Raw genomic sequence first — 18,050 nt, 5'->3', positions numbered from 1 at the left:
TAGGCCCCTAAGTGCTACTCAGGATAAATCTGCAGATTCGTATCAATATTTCTGAAAGTTGTGGCAACGTAAGCATACCTTCTGATGCATAAACTTGATGGCAAGTAAGCTCTATACCCATCGGTAATGTAAGGATTGCCTTTTAGAAAGGTTGGGATTTCTTCATAGTTGTAAAGACGAATTCCAATTTGTGAAAAGAGTGGCCAGTAGTTGTATCCACCAAGTTCAACTCGATGTAAACTCTTCAGGATATTATGAGTCATCTTGTGTTGACAACCTAAATCTAAAGAAAAGAGGGCAGGTAAATCTTTTGTTGAAGTAATATCAAATCCAAACAGAGTAATCTCCAAAGTAAAACTGGAGAAAGAAAATATTGTCCTGGGTCAGGCGGCATCTGTGGAGAGAGAAATAGATTTTAACCTCAGGTTTATGACCTTGTGGGAACTGAAAGCGAGGAAACAAGCATGTTTTATGTTAAAAGTAGAAACAAAGAACTGCAAATTCTGGTTTACAAATAAGTGTTAAGAGTAACTCATCATGGAAAATGAAAATATAGTCCTGGGTCACACGGCATCTGAGGAAGGAGAAATAGATTAGGAGACCCTCGGACTATCCTTGAGCGGACTTTGCTGGCTTTACCTTGCACTAAACGTTGTTCCCTTATCATGTATCAAAACACTGGAAGTGGCTTGACTGTAATCATGTATTGTCTTTCCGCTGACTGGATAGCACGCAACAAAAAGCTTTTTACTGTACCTTGGTACACGTGACAATAATAAACTAAATTAAACTTGATTTTAACTTCTCAGATTTGTGACCTTTTGTGAGAACTGAAAGTGAAGAAACAAGCATGTTTTATCTTAAAAGCAAAAAACAAGGAACTGCAAATTCTGGTTTACACAAAAAGACAGCGCTGGTATGGGGCCTGATATTCACGAAAACAGTTACTTCAGGGTCCAGGGGCTCGTTAGTGGAAGGGAGGAGGGAGTGAATAGGGAAGTTGTTATCGACGGTGTCTGAACTCTGCTCGTGAGATGGAGTTTCAAGCTCTTGAGAATCGTTATGAGAGCTCTTGTTGAATCAGGTGCAGGTTTGACCTTGATATCTGATAACGGTTGGACCAAACTGCTGTTGGTGTCTCGAAGGGAGGGTGTGGAATGCTCACTAATCATCGCTACTCTCTCTGGAGGATCGCAAGAGGAAAATCAGTGAGCAGGAAGGAAATGAAATGAAAGCTGCAACTGTCAAGATGCAGAACACAGAAAACTGGAGAAACAAGGAACTGCCCAATGATGGAAATACTCAGTACCATCAGGTGGCAACTGTAGCGAGTGAAAATACGAAGTTAAATGTTACCGGTAGATGTCCTTGTATCAAAACTGGCCAACTGGAAAGGCTACGTTAAATATTATTTAAATGTTAAATTTCCTTCACTCCATAGATGCTGCCTCACCCGCTGAGTTTCTCCAGCATTTTTGTCTAACTTCGATTTTCCAGCATATGCTGTTCCTTCTTAAACATGCTATCTTAAATGTTTGAAGTTAAAAAGGGCTGTAATGTGCACAGGTGGATGATGACATCGTGCTCCTTGAGCTTCCATCACGTGAAGATGGAAGTTGTTGCAATATTTTGAATTACGGATCTCATCTTCCATCCAGCCACATTGCAGCCCTGGGGGCTCAGTACAGAATTCAGCAATTGCAGATCTCCACCCTTCCATGCTCATGTTCAAACTGCCTCGCTCTGACGACAGGTCAGAACATTAACATTGCAGGTACAGAACCTGTAACATTAACTCGATTTGTCTCTCCCTAGATGCTACACTAACCTCTGAGCACTGCCTGCATTTCCTGAGTTCAAACAGCTGCTACGATATGCACCTCACATTTTCTTCCTCCCCATGGACTCAATTCACATCCTTCTATTTCCACCCCTCACACAGAGCAACCATGATAAACAAACCCTTAGCACCCTCTACGATAAGGCAACCATAGTATTTGTGTCACCTGGACAATCCTCATTTCTACCCCTATCATTGACTTCCCCTGTTGTTTGTTCACCTCCCCCCCCATCTCTCCAATTTAAACATACTTGGTTTTTCACTTTTTCCAGTTCTGATAAAAAAAACTATTGCTCAGGACAATGCATCTCCCTCCACGGATGCTGCTCTTCCTGCTGTGTATCGCCAATAATTACTGTTTTTATTTCCATTTCATTTTTTGCTTTTTGCATATTGTTATTCTGTTCAATTAACATAACGATGCATAATAAAACATAGAACAGTACAGCAAAGAACAGGCCCTTTAGCACATATCTGTGCCAAACATGTTGCAAAGACCATCACTATTCTACCTGCACCTAACCCATATCCCTCCATTCAAAAATTATGAATAGATACGAAGCTGTATGATATGAATCTTCCATAATATTCTCTATTAAAACATTTGAATGTTCTGCAATCCCTGGAATGAGTATATGGCTTGTGATTAATAGTGTTCCTTAGTGTTCATATATAATTCATTATGCTCTGGGCAAACAATGCTCAGATTTTACAGAGAACAAAGAACAGAACTCCACTAGATCAGGCTCTTTGGCCCACAATGTCCGAGTCAATTATGCTGCCAAATAAAACTAATCCCATCTGTCTGCACTTCATCCATTTCTCTCCATTCCCTACATGTTTATGTGCCTGTGAAACCTCTGCTTAAACTTGCCACAAAGTACAAAAAAAAACAGCGACATTAAGTTATGTTAACCATTAGAATTCTAGTAGTGGAGACATAAGAAACTGCAGATGTTGGTTTACAAAAGAAACATCAAGCTTAGAAGTAACTTAGCGAGTCAGGCAGCATCTCTGGAGAACACAAATAGGTGGGGGTTCAGGTCGGGACAACTTCTTAGGACAATTTTCTGGTGGTACTAACCTCGTCCACAACCGTTAGAAAGATTTTCACCATGTATTGTACGATCTCTTAAGGCACAAAATGTTGTCTGCAATATTTCATAAAATTGGTATTGATACACAATGCTTCCATTTCCTCGCCCAGAACATCTCCAATCTATAGATTATACAGACCTGATTTCAAGTCAAGTGTTTATTGTAATGTGCATCAGTATAGTGAGGCACAGGAGCAATGAAATACTGTGTTCGGAGTATCATCACAGGCACATAGACTCAGATGACACTCAAGAACATAAGTTACACATTAATATATAAAGAGTAAAAATAAAAATATTGTGCAAAACTAACTAAATACCAGTGCAAGAGGTGGTCCATTGTGTTCCATTGCTAATGTAGGATTAGGTTTGTGCAGGTTAGTTCAATAATCTTTACTCTCTTGCCCATAGTAGGGAAAATCGTGGACCAGAAGACCAAGTTTTAAGGGGAAATTATTTAATAGGAATCTGAGAGATAACTTTTTCCACACAAAGGAATGGAACTTTGGAACGAGGAACTTACTGCATGGAACGAGCTGGCAGTGGAGGTGGTTGAGGCAGGGACTGTCGCAACGTTTAAGAAACATTTAGACAGTTATATGGATAGGACAGGTTTAGAGGGATATGGGAAAAATGCAGGCAGGTGGGAGTAATGTAGCTGGGGCATGTTGGTCGGTGTGGGCAAGTTGGACCAAAGGGCCTGTTTCCACAGATATTCCTGCATCTGGTGGCATGGGACCTCAGGTTTCTGTGCATCCTGCCCTATTGTAGCAGTGAGAAATGGGAATGGCCCAGGTGGTCAGGAACTTTGATGATAGATGCCAAATGCCACCTTCAAGGCGGCATCACAAGTAGAAGCTTTTGATGCTGGGGATGGTAGTGTGTGTGATGGAATGGGTCGAGTCTACCACTCTCTGCAGCCTCTTGCAATAATGTGTGTCAGAATTGCCATTGGACTGCAAGGTCTCTGTACATTTATCCCAAATAGAAAGAAAGAGGATCCCATGAGAAAGATGGACTATCTGAAGTTATCACAGGAGATAGGGGAAAATATTAAATTAAAAATGAGAGCGTACTATGTTGAAATGGCTAGACCAGAGATCTGGGAATTTTACCAGCAGCACAAGACAAACAGTTACCGAGGGAGAACATTGATGGCGGAATCCTGGCACATAATATATAAACAAATAGAAAGGGCGTCTCTGTATATACAAAAAGGTAAAGGGTAGCTAATGTATGTGTGGGACACCTGAAGAGCAAAGCGGGGAACCTGAAATGTCAGAGAATGTAAACCAATAGTTTGCATTAGTCTTAACAGTGGAAAACATTATAAATATTTCAAAGATATCTGAATTACACGGAACTGCAGATGATGGTCTAATACAAAAAATGTGGAAAATACTGGAGTAGTTCAATGGGTCAAGCAGCATCCCTGGAGAACATGGATAGGTGATGTTTCGGGTTGGGCATCACCAGACACTTCTTCAGCCCTGGTGAAGGGCACCAACTCAAAACGTCACTTATCCATGATCTCCAGGAATGCTGCCTGACCCGCTGAGCATTTTGTGCCATTCCTTAGTAAATGAGCATCTGCAGTTCTATGTTTCTTCAAATAGTATGATATAAGTTTAACAATCCCTATCACAAGGGCTATAGTGTTTGTAAAAAATAGAACTAAAGACAAATGTCACCAGATCATAATGCCCTGTTTGGTGGGTTTTAAAGGAAGTGGTGAAATAAAGGAGCCGTTGGTTGAAAATTTTCAAAACTTTCCAAAGAAGCGAGGGTTTTTACATTAGTTGACTTCTGTAAATTGCTTCAAGCACTGCGGGGGATTGGACGAGAAAGTGGGATAACATTACACTAGTGTGAAAGTGCCATTGATGGTCAGCGTGGATTCAATGGGCCGAGTACATCTCTGAACTAAACTCCATTTATCTGATCAAAATATATAACGGAAAGCTTCACATTACAGGAAGCCATCTGTAAACTAATCAGATAAAGCCTCAAGTATTCTAGATTGCTGTATAATGATGCAACATCATTTTGGAACAAGTTATTGGACTAATTGTAATTATTTAAAATATAAGGCTCCACATAATGTGAATATTTATATCATTCTGCAGGGAGACTTAACATGAATCAAAAATGTTATTTCAATTTAAAAAAAAGATCCTGCAGTCACAAAAAGATGATGCGCATTAAGGTGCATTTAGGTTGCAGCTATAGTGCGATGGAAAAATTGATTATATTTTGCGGTCGTTATAAAAATTCACACATTTTGCAAGGCTTACAGACTATTTTGGCCAACAGGTCTTTACTGTTGTGCACAAAAGCCTCTTCTCATTTAATCCCATCAAAATATCCCTCAGTTCCTTCCAGATTTATCTATCTGCACCTTGCAAGAATTTATGCTGTTCACCTCAAAAATTCCCATGATTTCCTTTTTCACTCCAGTCAATCCCTCGTCTCCCCTCACCTGTCGGGAAGGACAAAACCTTGAAAGTGTGCACCACCAGACTCAGGAACAGCATCTTCCCCTCTTACCAGACTACTGAATGGTCCACCCAGAAGCTAGGGCATAGTTCCAATCTTCCAACCTACTTCAATGCAGTCATTGGACTTTTTCCTCTGGAAATGTAACACTCCAATGCTGTAAAACTATATTCTACACTCTGGTGTGATTCTCTTTGCAATGTTGCACTTGCGTGTGGCTTGATTCTACTCGTATTCAGTGTGATCTGATTTAATTTGATAGCAAGCAATTGGAAAAGCTTTGCACCTACATCAATGCCTCAGTACCCTTTTTAATAAAAGTGAAAATAGTCTAGAGTTGCTCATTAAATTCCTGACGTTCTTCCTAAAGTGATTCCTAATTCAAGTCTGAAACAAGCAAAATAACCCACCTTTGAAGTGAGTGTGAGTCTCCACCAGATGATCTTATACTTCCCACGGTTAACATTACAAGACCCGTAATTACATTAAGATAACAAAACAGGTTTACAAAAAATTAGATCCACTCGACCTCAGGCTTAAATAGTAATGAGACTCCCGACTGTGCTCCTGAAATATTTATATATTAATTTCACCGGGGAAACTCGTGTGAGCAGAACCATGGAAGTGCAGAGCATTCCTTCTCAGTGTAAAAGGGTTGCTGGTGCAGAAATGGCAGAAATATTCACCACCCATTCCTTATTATAGTCCAGCCACTAAGGTTATCAGGGAAACCATCATCTCATTCCCTTCCTGTTCAACACATATACACTGCTGGAATTCTCTCACATATATAAAAAGCTCTATCAAATAAATAATTTTGCAATAATATTTTCCTTTTGTTGCTCTTTTGACTGTATTCATGATTATCACTCACAAGTTTTGAGGTCCAGCTCACTGTGGAATAACAATACTCCATTGTTCAATCTCTGCTTCAAGTACGGAAGTACAAAGTGTTGACTTTTGTCTGATTATGTTCTGCTGAAGTGCCACGGACGATTTTCTATGTTAAAAGAAATTACATGAATGCACACTGTTATTAATGTCACAATCGGATCATTTTAAGATCTGCTTTCTGAATCTCAGGGGGTCACAATCTTTGCAAACTGTGGTCTCTGTAGTATAGGATGTTGATCAACTCTGCCCAAGTGCAAGATGGCTGGGACTGCTATCCAGTCTCTTATGAAACATTTAATTGGATTATGGTCGTCACAAGATGAGGATTAGCGCAAATCAGAAAACAGAAACTTCTTTCAGATCATAAAATTTGATTATAACAGTGAAACTGGGGAAACTTAAAATGAAGCTGGAATCATCGACAATTAGTGATTGCTTCAACATCAAAACTGGGATAGTGTTTGTAAAATAAGAGAAAGCAGCCACTCATCAGCATGGAAACAAATAATGTCCTTACCTGCAGACTAGTTTAGCAATTAAGACTTTTTTTATTTGCTTTAATTTATGTGAAAAAATTAAATTATATCCAGGCTTGGCTTTAATGTTCTGCTTTGAATTACTATGCCATACTGATTTCCAGTGAATCCATTTCCCGAGCACCTCAGAACAGTGAAACTTCAGAAGGTCTAGGGGTGGCACGCACTCCCCCATCCATATTAACGGGATGGATGTGGAGCGCGTTTCCAGCTTCAGGTTTCCGGGGGTCAACATCTCTGATGACCTCTTGGACCCACAATACTCCAACACTGATCAAGAAGGCTCACCAGCATCTCTTCTTCCTGAGGAGACTAAAGAAAGTCCATCTGTCTCCCCAGATTCTGGTGAACTTCTACCGCTGCGCCATCGAGAGCATCCTCACTAACTGTATCACAGCATGGTATGGCAACTGCTCTGTCTCCGACCGGAAAGCACTGCAGAGGGTGGTGAAAACTGCCCAACGCATCACCGGTTCCTCACTCCCCTCCATTGAGTCTGTCCAGAGCAAGCGATGTCTGCGAAGGGCGCTCAGCATCGCCAAGGACTGCTCTCACCCCAACCACAGACTGTTTACCATCCTCCCATCTGGGAGGCGCTACAGGTCTCTCTGTTGCCGGACCAGCAGGTTCACGAACAGCTTCTTCCCTGCGGCTGTTACTCTACTTAACTCTGCACCTTGGTTGATTGCCAGTCACCCCCCCCTCTCGGACACTCCTTCCCCCAGTGACTGATCTCTCCCCCCCCCCCCCAAAATTGCACTACTGCTACTGTATATACATATATATATTTTACTGTTCCATTATTCTGTGTTCGCACTTCTGGGGAGATGCTAACTGCATTTCGTTGTCTCTGTACTTGTACACTGCACAATGACAATAACGTTTGAATCTGAATCTGAGTAATTGCTCAGAATTGCCATTTTCTTGTAGCTTTAGTTTCACAATGTTTCTCCTCAGCTTACTTTGTGAGCCGGGCGGAATGGGAGCAGGGAGCTGAGAGAGTTCAAGAACAGAGCAGCAGAGTGGGTGAGAGGGTTACAGTAATTCCAGAGAGAGCCCTCAATTCCAGAACCTGGAAGCAATGAGAAAAAGGGAGATAAAAGGTGATGATAGGACAGGAAAATCCTGGACAGCTAGAACACAAAAACTGGCCAACCATCAACCACACATTTTTCCACTAATTCTAAGCCAACGCATTTTATTTCATCACATTCCCATCAACGTCTTACCTAAACTATGGATAATTCACAGTGAGCAACTAACTGACCAATGTGCACATTTTGGGGACATGAAAGGAAAATGGAGCACCCGGAGAAAACCAGTGTGATCATAGGGAGAACATCCAGACTTCACTCAGACAGAAGGGAAGGAGCTAACTGGTTTGTACAATTGGTTAACACCAGCCCATGGCCTCCTATGGACTGTTTCCTTGATCAACGTTCCTGTTTTGCATATCTTTCTTTCCCCTGACTCTCAGTCTGAAGAAGGGTGTTGCCTTCACCTATTTTTCTCCAGAGATGCTGCCTGACCTGCTGAGTTACTCCAGCTTTTTGTGTCTATCTTTTGTAGCTAGTGACTGTTTGATTCTGCTTGGCTGGATCAGGGGCAAACATTCATTTATTGGTAGGTTTGGGTTACATTCTAACAGCTAGAGGCATGGCACTCTGCTTTATTGAATGCACATCCAATTGATAAATCCAGGATCAAGACAACCACACATCACGGTACAGGTCCTTCAACTGCAAGAAGGAAGTCTACGTTCTGGCACTTGAGCAACAGATCTTATATCGCTTCCTACATCAGTGAAGCATATAGACAGCACATTTCAAGAGGCACACGCCCAATTGTTTAACACCATTGAGGCAGAGAAGGATTGCGCAAGAAGAACTAGCCCGATCATATTTCCGCAAGTGTGTTATTTTGTCCTCTACATGATACTCAGTTCCAAATTCTGGCTAGCGTTTTGGTTTTTCAAACAACAATTGGAGAAATTCTGAAGGCTGGATAGCCATTCATCTTTCCTCCACTGATTGCAATAGTTACTATTTATTCTGATAGAGGAAATTACTACTTAAAAACATTCCTGCTGTCAAGTGCTCTGAAATGATGATACTTTATTCTACGAGGTCTGAATTTTTAAAGTGGGATAATAAATACATGGCGAGCATTACTCCATAAAAAATAATTTTATTTTATGGTTTAAGGCGAGGGGGGAAAGATTTAATAGGAACCTGAAGGTCAACATATTTTTTTACACAAAGGTTGGTAGGTATATGGAACGAGCTGGTGATGGAGGTAGCTGAGAAAGGTATTATCACAATGTTTGGACAGAAACATGGATAGGAAAGGTATAGAGGGAAATGGGCCAAATGCCCATAGGTGGGACTAGAGCAGATGAGGCATGTTTGGCAGCGTGGGCAAGTTGGGCCGAAGGGCCTGATTGCACATTGTGCGACTCTATGTAAAGGAATTTTAATACCCTGAATAGCATTTCAAAATATAATAGATATTTAAAACATTTGAACTATAAATTGCTGGAAGAACTCAGCAGGCTAGGTAGGCAGCATTTGTGGTGGGAAATGGTCAGACGATATTTCAGGTTGGGGCCCTTCTTCAGGCTGAGACATACTTCTGTCTGTCACAGTTGCCTCCACAGATACTACATGATCCAATCCTCCATCGGTTTAGTTTATGAAAAAAATATTTTTCAATCTCTACATCAATCAAATTTATGTATTCAATTTTGTATTTAATAAGCCTCACAGTGCCAGAGACCTGGTTTCGATCCTGACTACGGGTGCTGTCTGTACGGAGTTTGCACGTTCTCCCTGTGACATGCGTGGGTTTTCTCCGGGATCTGCGGTTTCCTTCTACACTCCAAAGACGTACAGGTTTTAGGTTAATTGGCTTGGTATAATGGTAAATTGTTCCCGGTGTGCGTGTAGGATAGTGTTAGTGTATGGAGTTCGCTGGTTGTCGCGAACTCGGTGGGCCAAAGGGTCCATTCCTGTGCTGTTTCTCCAAGCTAAACTAAACTCCGTAAAAGCCAAAAAAACATTTTTCTCTCTAACTATTTCCGAGGTCAAGGGAAGAAATGCTGCTTTGTAATTGACTCCAGGCTCTGGGACAATAAGCTCGGAAAGAATTAGGAAACAATAATTCAAATGCACTCCTAGTGGCTTATATCCAGTATTGTAGCGTGTGTCTTGGAATAAAGCACGGAGTCGTGTTTAGAGAGAGACACTTTTTATTCTGATCCTCCCGGTTGTAGGGAAGACCAAACGAGAGAAAGATGGCACCCAAACCCCAGCCTTTAAAGCCTCCGGCTAAGGGCCGCCTCCGGACTGAACCACTCCTGTGCCGAGGGGTTCGACACTAAGGTGGCATGACCCTTGGGAGCCGCCACAGGACCCCCCCCCAGAACCAGAGGCACGAAACGCACCGGCGGGCGAACGACCCGGCCGGCCCGTGTGCGGAAGTTAGCCGCTCGTGGGGCTTGCGGAGGCATAGGTGGAGGGACAGGACGAGGGACCGGCGGGAGGACAGGTGGAGTGACAGGCGGAGGGAGCCGTGAAGGGGGGCGCCCTCGGGGCCGAGGTTGGGCAACCAGCACCGGCTGGTCAATGTCCAGGTGTGCCGGCTTCAACCGGTCGATCGACACTGCCTCCGGCCGGCCCCCCATGTCCAGGACAAAAGTCGACTGCCCGTGTTCCAGCACTCGGAACGGACCCTCGTACGGCCTCTGGAGTGGAGTCCGGTGGGCATCACGGCGCAGGAAGACGTACGGGCAGTCCCTGAGGGCTGATGGCACGTGTGGGCGAAATGTCCCATGGCGGGACGTCGGGACGGGTGCGAGCCTGCCAACTTGCTCGCAAAGGCGCTGTAGGGTGGATGAGGGCGTTCCCTGCTGCCCCGGCGCCGACGGCACGAACTCCCCGGGCACCGTGAGTGGCGACCCGTAAACGAGCTCCGCTGATGATGAGCCCAAGTCCTCTTTGGGAGCAGTCTGGATGCCCAGCATGACCCACGGCAACTCGTCCATCCAGTCCGGGCCGGAGAGTCGTGCCTTCAGTGCTGCCTTCAGCTGCTGGTGGAATCTCTCCACCAGACCGTTAGCTTGCGGGTGGTAAGCCGTGGTGTGGTGTAGCCGCACCCCCAGCAAGTGAGCCATGGCTGACCACAGCTCGGAGGTGAACTGTGGCCCCCGGTCTGAGGAGATGTGCGCCGGCACCCCGAAGCGAGCAATCCAGTGAAGCGGTCCACCATTGTAAGCAGGTGGGTGATGCCCCGGGACGGCGGGAGAGGCCCTACAATGTCTATGTGGATATGGTCGAACCGCCGGTGAGGTAGACCAAACTCCTGGAGCGGCGCACGGACATGGCGCTGGATTTTTGCCGTCTGGCACGGAATGCAGGTGCGAGCCCAATGGCCAACCTGCTTGCGCAGACCGTGCCACATGAAACGAGCAGCCACTAGTGCCGTTGTCGCCCGGATTGATGGGTGAGCCAGTCCGTGGATCACCTCGAACACCCTCCGGCGCCAGGTGGCAGGGACGATGGGGCGCGGCTGACCGGACGACACATCGCACAGGATTGTTTCTCCCCCAGGACCGAGAGGGACATCCTCAAGGCGGAGGCCGGAGATGGTAGTCCGGTAGGCGGGCACCTCATCGTCCGTGAGCTGTGCCGCCGCCAGAGCAGAATAGTCCATTCCGGGCGCCACCTCGAACACGGCGTTGATAGCGGGCCGGGACAATGCGTCGGCCACCCGGTTGTCTTTCCCCTTGATGTAGCAGATAGATGTAGTGTACTCCGATATATAGGCCAATTGCCGCTGCTGACGTGCGGACCAGGGATCGGAAACTTTCTGCAGGGCGAAAGTGAGCGGCTTATGGTCGGTGTAGGCGGTGAACGGGCGGCCCTCCAGGAAGTAACGAAAATGGCGCACAGCCAGGTACAGAGCCAGGAGCTCACGATCGAACGCGCTGTACTTGGTCTGCGCACGGTTGAGGTGCCGACTGAAGAAGGCCAGGGGCCGCCAACCTCCGCCCGTCAGCTGCTCCAGCACAGCACCAACCGCCGACTCCGAGGCGTCCACCGTGAGAGCAGTCTGGGCATCTCCCCGCGGGTGTACCAGCAGTACGGCCCGAGCAAGGGCCTCCTTCGCGCCGTCGAAAGCTGCCTCCGCCTCGTGGGTCCACTCAACGCTTTTGTGCTGCCCACCCGCCAGAAGTTGATACAGGGGCCGCATGATGTGGGCCGCGGATGGCACGAAACGATGATAAAACGCCACCATGCCGACAAATTCCTGCAGGCCACGCACCGTGCGTGGGCGGGGAAACCGGCGGATGGCGTCGACCCTGTCAGGCAGGGGAACCGCGCCTTGCGCAGTCACGCGGTGGCCGAGGAAGTCAATTTCATTCACCCCAAAACGGCACTTGTCCAGGTTGATGGCCAAACCATGCTCGCTGAGCCGCTGACAGAGCTGTCGAAGGTGAGCACAGTGTTCCTGTTGCGAGCGGCTGGCCACCAGGATGTCGTCCAGGTACACGAACATGAAATCGAGGCCGCGACAAACCCCGTCCATGAGGCGCTGAAAGGCCTGTGCTGCGTTTTTGAGGCCGAACGGCATCCGAGTAAACTCGAAAAGCCCGAATGGCGTGATGATCGCCGTCTTCGGCACGTCATCCGGGTGAACTGGGATCTGATTATAACCCCGTACCAAATCCACTTTGGAAAAAATCGTGGCCCCAGCCAAATGGGCCGTGAAGTCCTGGATGTGGGGTACGGGGTATCGATCCGCTGTTGTTGTCGCGTTCAACCGTCGGTAATCCCCACATGGCCGCCAGCCCCCGCTTGACTTGGGGACCATGTGGAGTGGGGACGCCCAAGGGCTGCTTGAAGGGCGGACGATCCCCAAGGCCTCCATCGTGCGGAATTCCCGCCGTGCCAGACGCAGTTTATCTGGTGGCAGTCGCCGTGCTCGTGCATGGAGTGGTGGGCCGGTAGTCGGGATATAATGCAACACTCCGTGGCTGGGGGTTGCTGATTGAAACTGCGGAGTGAGAATGTCCGGGAACGCAGCCAAGATACGTGCAAATCGGGAGTCCACGGACGCCAGTGGCCGTCCCACCGGTTGATCCACACGCAACGTGATCGGCTCCATCGTGGTGGCGTTGATCAAACGCTGACGTCCGACGTCCACCATGAGGGAATGCGCCCGGAGGAAATCGGCCCCGAGCAATGGTTGGGAGACGTCGGCAATGGTGAAGCTCCATGAGAAATGGCAGGAGCCGAGCACGATGGGAACCATCCGCAGTCCATATGTGCGGATGGGGCTGCCGTTCGCCGCGGTGAGGACGGGCCCCCGCTTACCGGAACGAATGTCGGCCAGCGAAGGGGGCAGGACGCTGAGCTCCGCTCCTGTATCCACGAGGAAGCGGGTCCCGGAGCGCCGATCCCAGGCAAAAAGGCGATGAATTTGGCCGGCCGCCGCGGGGACTATTGCCAGCCGGCCCAGGCGTTTCCCGGGAATGTGCATGGCTGGCGGCATTGTTGTGCTGCAGCACCCCAGCGTTGATGGTAGTAGCACCAACGTCTCCTGTTGGAGTCACTTGGAGCTTGCCTGCTCCTGCTGGTGGTGCCTGCAGCTTGCTGGCGCTGGGCTGCAGGTGCAGTACCCCTCACTGCCGCTGGGGGCGATCGTACGGGCCGTCGGGCTGGAGCTGTCACTCCTTCCACATCTCCCCCGCCCCACCGGGGGAATTCGGGAGCTGCTGGGGTGACATCATCGGCGTACCTGCTGACGGCGAGCGCGTTGACGTCATCAGGGCGCGTCGACCTCAGCGCGACCCCGTCTCTGCTGACGCCCAGCGCGCTGACGTCATCAGGGCGCGCCATCCACAGGGTGTCGGCGCGCCTTCCGAGGGCCCGAAGGTCGGCAAACGAGACGTCGGTGAGCTGCAGACGAATGTAGGCCGGCAGCAGATGCAGGTATGTATACTCAAACATCAGGCACGGCGTGTGCCCGTCTAGTAGAGCCACCATCTCCTTTAGGAGGGATGATGGCCGCCGTTCGCCTAGGCCGCCCATATGCAGGAGCCTTCCTGCCCGCTCCATCCTACTCAGTCCGTAAATCTGGAGCAGGAGCTCTTTCAGGCCGAGGTATTTATCATTGTCCGGGGGGTCTGCGAGGAAGTCCGTGACCTCTTCAGCCGCATCCTGGTCGAGGGCTCCCACCAGGTAGTAGAAACGGGTGGCATCGACCGTGATGCCCCGCAGGTTGAACTGGGCCTCCGCCTGCTGGAACCAGATGAGCGGCCGGGTGGTCCAGAACTTGGGCAGTTTAACGGAGACCGCGTCCAGAGACAGGGCCAGGCCGGCCTGTGAGGAGGTAGGGCTTTCTCTGTTCTCCATCATGACGCCAATGGAGCGTCGGGGTCACCAATGTAGCGTGTGTCTTGGAATAAAGCACGGAGTCGTGTTTAGAGAGAGACACTTTTTATTCTGATCCTCCCGGTTGTAGGGAAGACCAAACGAGAGAAAGATGGCACCCAAACCCCAGCCTTTAAAGCCTCCGGCTAAGGGCCGCCTCCGGACTGAACCACTCCTGTGCCGAGGGGTTCGACACTAAGGTGGCACGACCCTTGGGAGCCGCCACAGTATAGGCATTTCACATTTCAAGTTGAATACAAAGACAGATCACAACTGGACACAATTTGTTAAACAAAACAAATCCAAGAGAAAGAAATCTAATCTTCCTTCTCTAACCTGAGATAACCTGACCAAACTGCTGAAAAGCCAGAGAGGGGTCAGATAACGCCAATGCATATAAACTTACAACATTTGACCTATTTTCTTATTTTCCAAGCGAGTTATCAAGGGAAAAATATGGGTTAGAAGTTAAATAAATCCAATAGTGATTGAGACCAAAATCTATTAAACAACTACCTCTCATCATCAATTTGCGGCACTTGCAAAGAGGTCTATAAAGTAAACTATGAAACAGTGCTAGCCGTTTTATGCTACCAATTTGTTTTTTTACAGCAGTTTCCTCTCACCTCAACTCAGAATTTCTTCCTGCACAGCTGAACGAGTACAGTGCCCTCCATAATGTTTGGGACAAAGACCTATGATTTATTTATTTGCCTCTGTACTCCACAATTTGAGATTTGTAATAGAAAAAAAGCAAGAAGGAAGTCTACGTTCTGGCACTTGAGCAACAGATCTTGTATCGCTTCCTACATCAGTGAAGCATATAGAGAACATCCAGACTTCACTCAGACAGAAGGGAAGGAGCTAACTGGTTTGTACAATTGGTTAACACCAGCCCATGGCCTCCTATGGACCGTTTCCTTGATCAACGTTCCTGTTTTGCATATCTTTCTTTCCCCTGACTCTCAGTCTGAAGAAGGGTGTTGCCTTCACCTATTTCTTTTCTCCAGAGATGCTGCCTGACCTGCTGAGTTACTCCAGCTTTTTGTGTCTATCTTTTGTAGCTAGTGACTGTTTGATTCTGCTTGGCTGGATCAGGGGCAAACATTCATTTATTGGTAGGTTTGGGTTACATGCTAACAGCTAGAGGCATGGCACTCTGCTTTATTGAATGCACATCCAATTGATAAATCCAGGATCAAGACAACCACACATCACGGTACAGGTCCTTCAACTGCAAGAAGGAAGTCTACGTTCTGGCACTTGAGCAACAGATCTTGTATCGCTTTCTACATCAGTGAAGCATATAGATCGCACATTTCAAGAGGCACACGCCCAATTGTTTAACACCATTGAGGCAGAGAAGAATTGCGCAAGAAGAACTAGCCCGATCATATTTCCGCAAGTGTGTTATTTTGTCCTGTACATGATACTCAGTTCCAAATTCTGGCTAGCGTTTTGGTTTTTCAAACAACAATTGGAGAAATTCTGAAGGCTGGATAGCCATTCATCTTTCCTCCACTGATTGCAATAGTTACTATTTATTCTTTTTACTTTTTATTATTTTACTTTTACGTGAGGTAAAAGTGCACATTGTCAGATTTCAATAAAGGCCATTTTTATGTATTTTGGTTTCACCATGTAGAAATTACAGCAGTGTTAATACATAGTCCCCCCCCCCCCCCCCCCCCCATATTTCAGGGTGCCATAATGTTTGGGACACGGAAATGTAATGTAAATAAAAATAGTCATGTTTAGTATTTCGTTCCATATCCTTTGCATGCATTGACTGCTTGAAGTCTGCGATTCATGGACATCACCAGTTGCTGGGTGTGTTCTCTGGTGATGCTCTGCCAGGCCTGTATTGCAGTCATCTTTAGCTTATGCTTGTTTTGGGGGCTAGTCTCATTCAGTTTTCTCTTCAGCATATAAAAGGCATGCTCAGATCGGATGTGTCTATACACTTCAGAATTCATTATGCTACTACCATCAGCAGTTGTATCATCAATGAAGATAAGTGAGCCAGTACCTTCAGCAGCCATACATGCCCAGGCCATAACACCCCCACCACCGTGTTTCACAAATGAGGCGGTGTGCTTTGGATCTTGGGCAGTTCCTTCTCTCCTCCATACTTTGCTCTTGCCATCACTGATATAAGTTAATCTTCGTCTCATCTGTCCACAAGACCTTTTTCCAGAACTGTGGTTGCTCTTTTAAGTACTTCTTGACAACCTGGCCATCCTATTTTTGCAACTAATCAGTGGTTTGCATCTTGCAGTGTAGCCTCTGTATTTCTGTTCAAGAGGTCTTCTGCAGACAGTGGTCACTGACAAATCCACACCTGACTCCTGAAGAGTGTTTCTGATCTGTCGAAGAGTGGTTTGGGGATTTTTCTTTATTACACAGAGAATTCTTCTGTCATCAGCTGTGGAGGACTTCCTTGGCCTGCCACTCCCTTTGCAATTAGTAAGCTCCCCATGCTCTCTTTCTTCTTAATGATGTTCCAAACAGTTGCTTTTGGTAAGCCTAAGGTTTGGCTGATGTCTCTGACAGTTTTATTCTTGTTTCCCAGTCTCGTAATGGCTTATTTGACTTTCATTGGCACAACTTTGGTCCTCATGTTGATAAACAATAAAAGTTTCCAAAGGTGATGGAAAAACTGGAGGAAAGACTAGGTGCTGAAAGCTCTCTTATACCTGCATTAAGGAGGCAATTAAACACACCTGAGCAATCACAAACACCTGTGAAGTCATGTGTCCCAAACATTATGGTGCCCTGAAATGGGGAGACTATGTATAAACACAGCTGTAATTTCTACATGGTGATACCAAAATGTATAAAAATACCCTTTTAATAAAATCTGACAGTGGGCACTTTAACCACATGTGATTTTTGAATGAAAGATCAAGTTTCTACATGTGGTAAATGAAAATCACTTGCATCATATTTACACAATGTTGTATATAAACCTCTTCAACAATTGCAATATAATACAAAGACTGTCCACTTGTAAATTATATTTCACTGTACAAATTAGAGGTCAGATATACGGCACCATAACACGCCCTTTGGCTCGTCTAGTCCACACACTCATTTCACTCCTGCCATCAGGAAGAAGGTGTAGGAGTCGGAAAACTAATGTCCAGGTACAAGAACAGCTGCATCACAACAATCAGAAGGTTATTGAACACCATGCACTCCTTCTAAGCTTCGAACTACAAACTACTTTGCAGCATTAGGGACTTCTGGCTTGTTTTTGCACTGTATTGTTTTTTTATTTATTCAACATTTTTGTTTATTATTTTATCTATTGAGTACTGCCTTTGCAAACATGTTGTGCTGCCTGCTGCTAGTAAGTCATGACACTAACCCCAATCACATAACTTTCCTAGATTCTACACTCTAGCGATCATATAATGTGTCCAATTAACTACTAAAAGAGCAAAAGAATCTTGAGCAAAACTGCAAACTGTCAAGCAGCATCTGTGGCAGAAACACGGTTTGTCCATTTCCCCTCACAGATGCTAGTTGATGTGCTGAGTTCTCCCAGGACTTTGTTTTTTGTTTGTTCACTTAACAGGTCTGTTAGATGTGGGAGAAAATGCTGGCAGTCTCGGGGAAAACATGGAAAACACAAGAGACTGAAAATGCTGGAACGTGGAGGAAGGAAAAACTGCTGAAAGAACCCAACGAGCCAGGCAGCATCTGTGAAGGGAAATTGACAGAAGACATTTTGGGTCAGGCAACATGTGTT

The 18,050-nt window shown here is 46.3% G+C and overlaps 1 protein-coding gene across 7 annotated transcripts in view; it reads right to left on the bottom strand.

Annotated features, from left to right (window-relative positions):
- Nucleotides 1–18,050, bottom strand: part of LOC116966508 (progestin and adipoQ receptor family member 3-like) — a 38,820-nt gene that overhangs the window by 19,491 nt on the left and 1,279 nt on the right. For 4 of the 7 annotated variants that reach the window (XM_033012829.1, XM_033012828.1, XM_033012827.1 and 1 more), the window contains exons 2-3: nucleotides 6,308–6,433; nucleotides 79–283 (exon numbers count right to left, since the gene is read on the bottom strand). In XM_033012829.1, coding sequence (XP_032868720.1) covers nucleotides 79–263 — 185 coding nt within the window. In that variant the 5' untranslated portion in view covers nucleotides 264–283; nucleotides 6,308–6,433. Of the gene's footprint in view, nucleotides 1–78; nucleotides 284–6,307; nucleotides 6,434–7,825; nucleotides 7,846–18,050 lie in introns of those variants that run through there. The other 3 variants (XM_033012825.1, XM_033012826.1, XM_033012830.1) reach the window with 2 other exon arrangements.

The sequence above is a fragment of the Amblyraja radiata genome, chromosome 37 (assembly GCF_010909765.2).
Source record: "Amblyraja radiata isolate CabotCenter1 chromosome 37, sAmbRad1.1.pri, whole genome shotgun sequence".
Classification (NCBI taxonomy): Eukaryota; Metazoa; Chordata; class Chondrichthyes; order Rajiformes; family Rajidae; genus Amblyraja; species Amblyraja radiata.
Note: the sequence above shows the minus strand (reverse complement) of the source record. Positions and strands in the feature narration are given on the sequence as shown.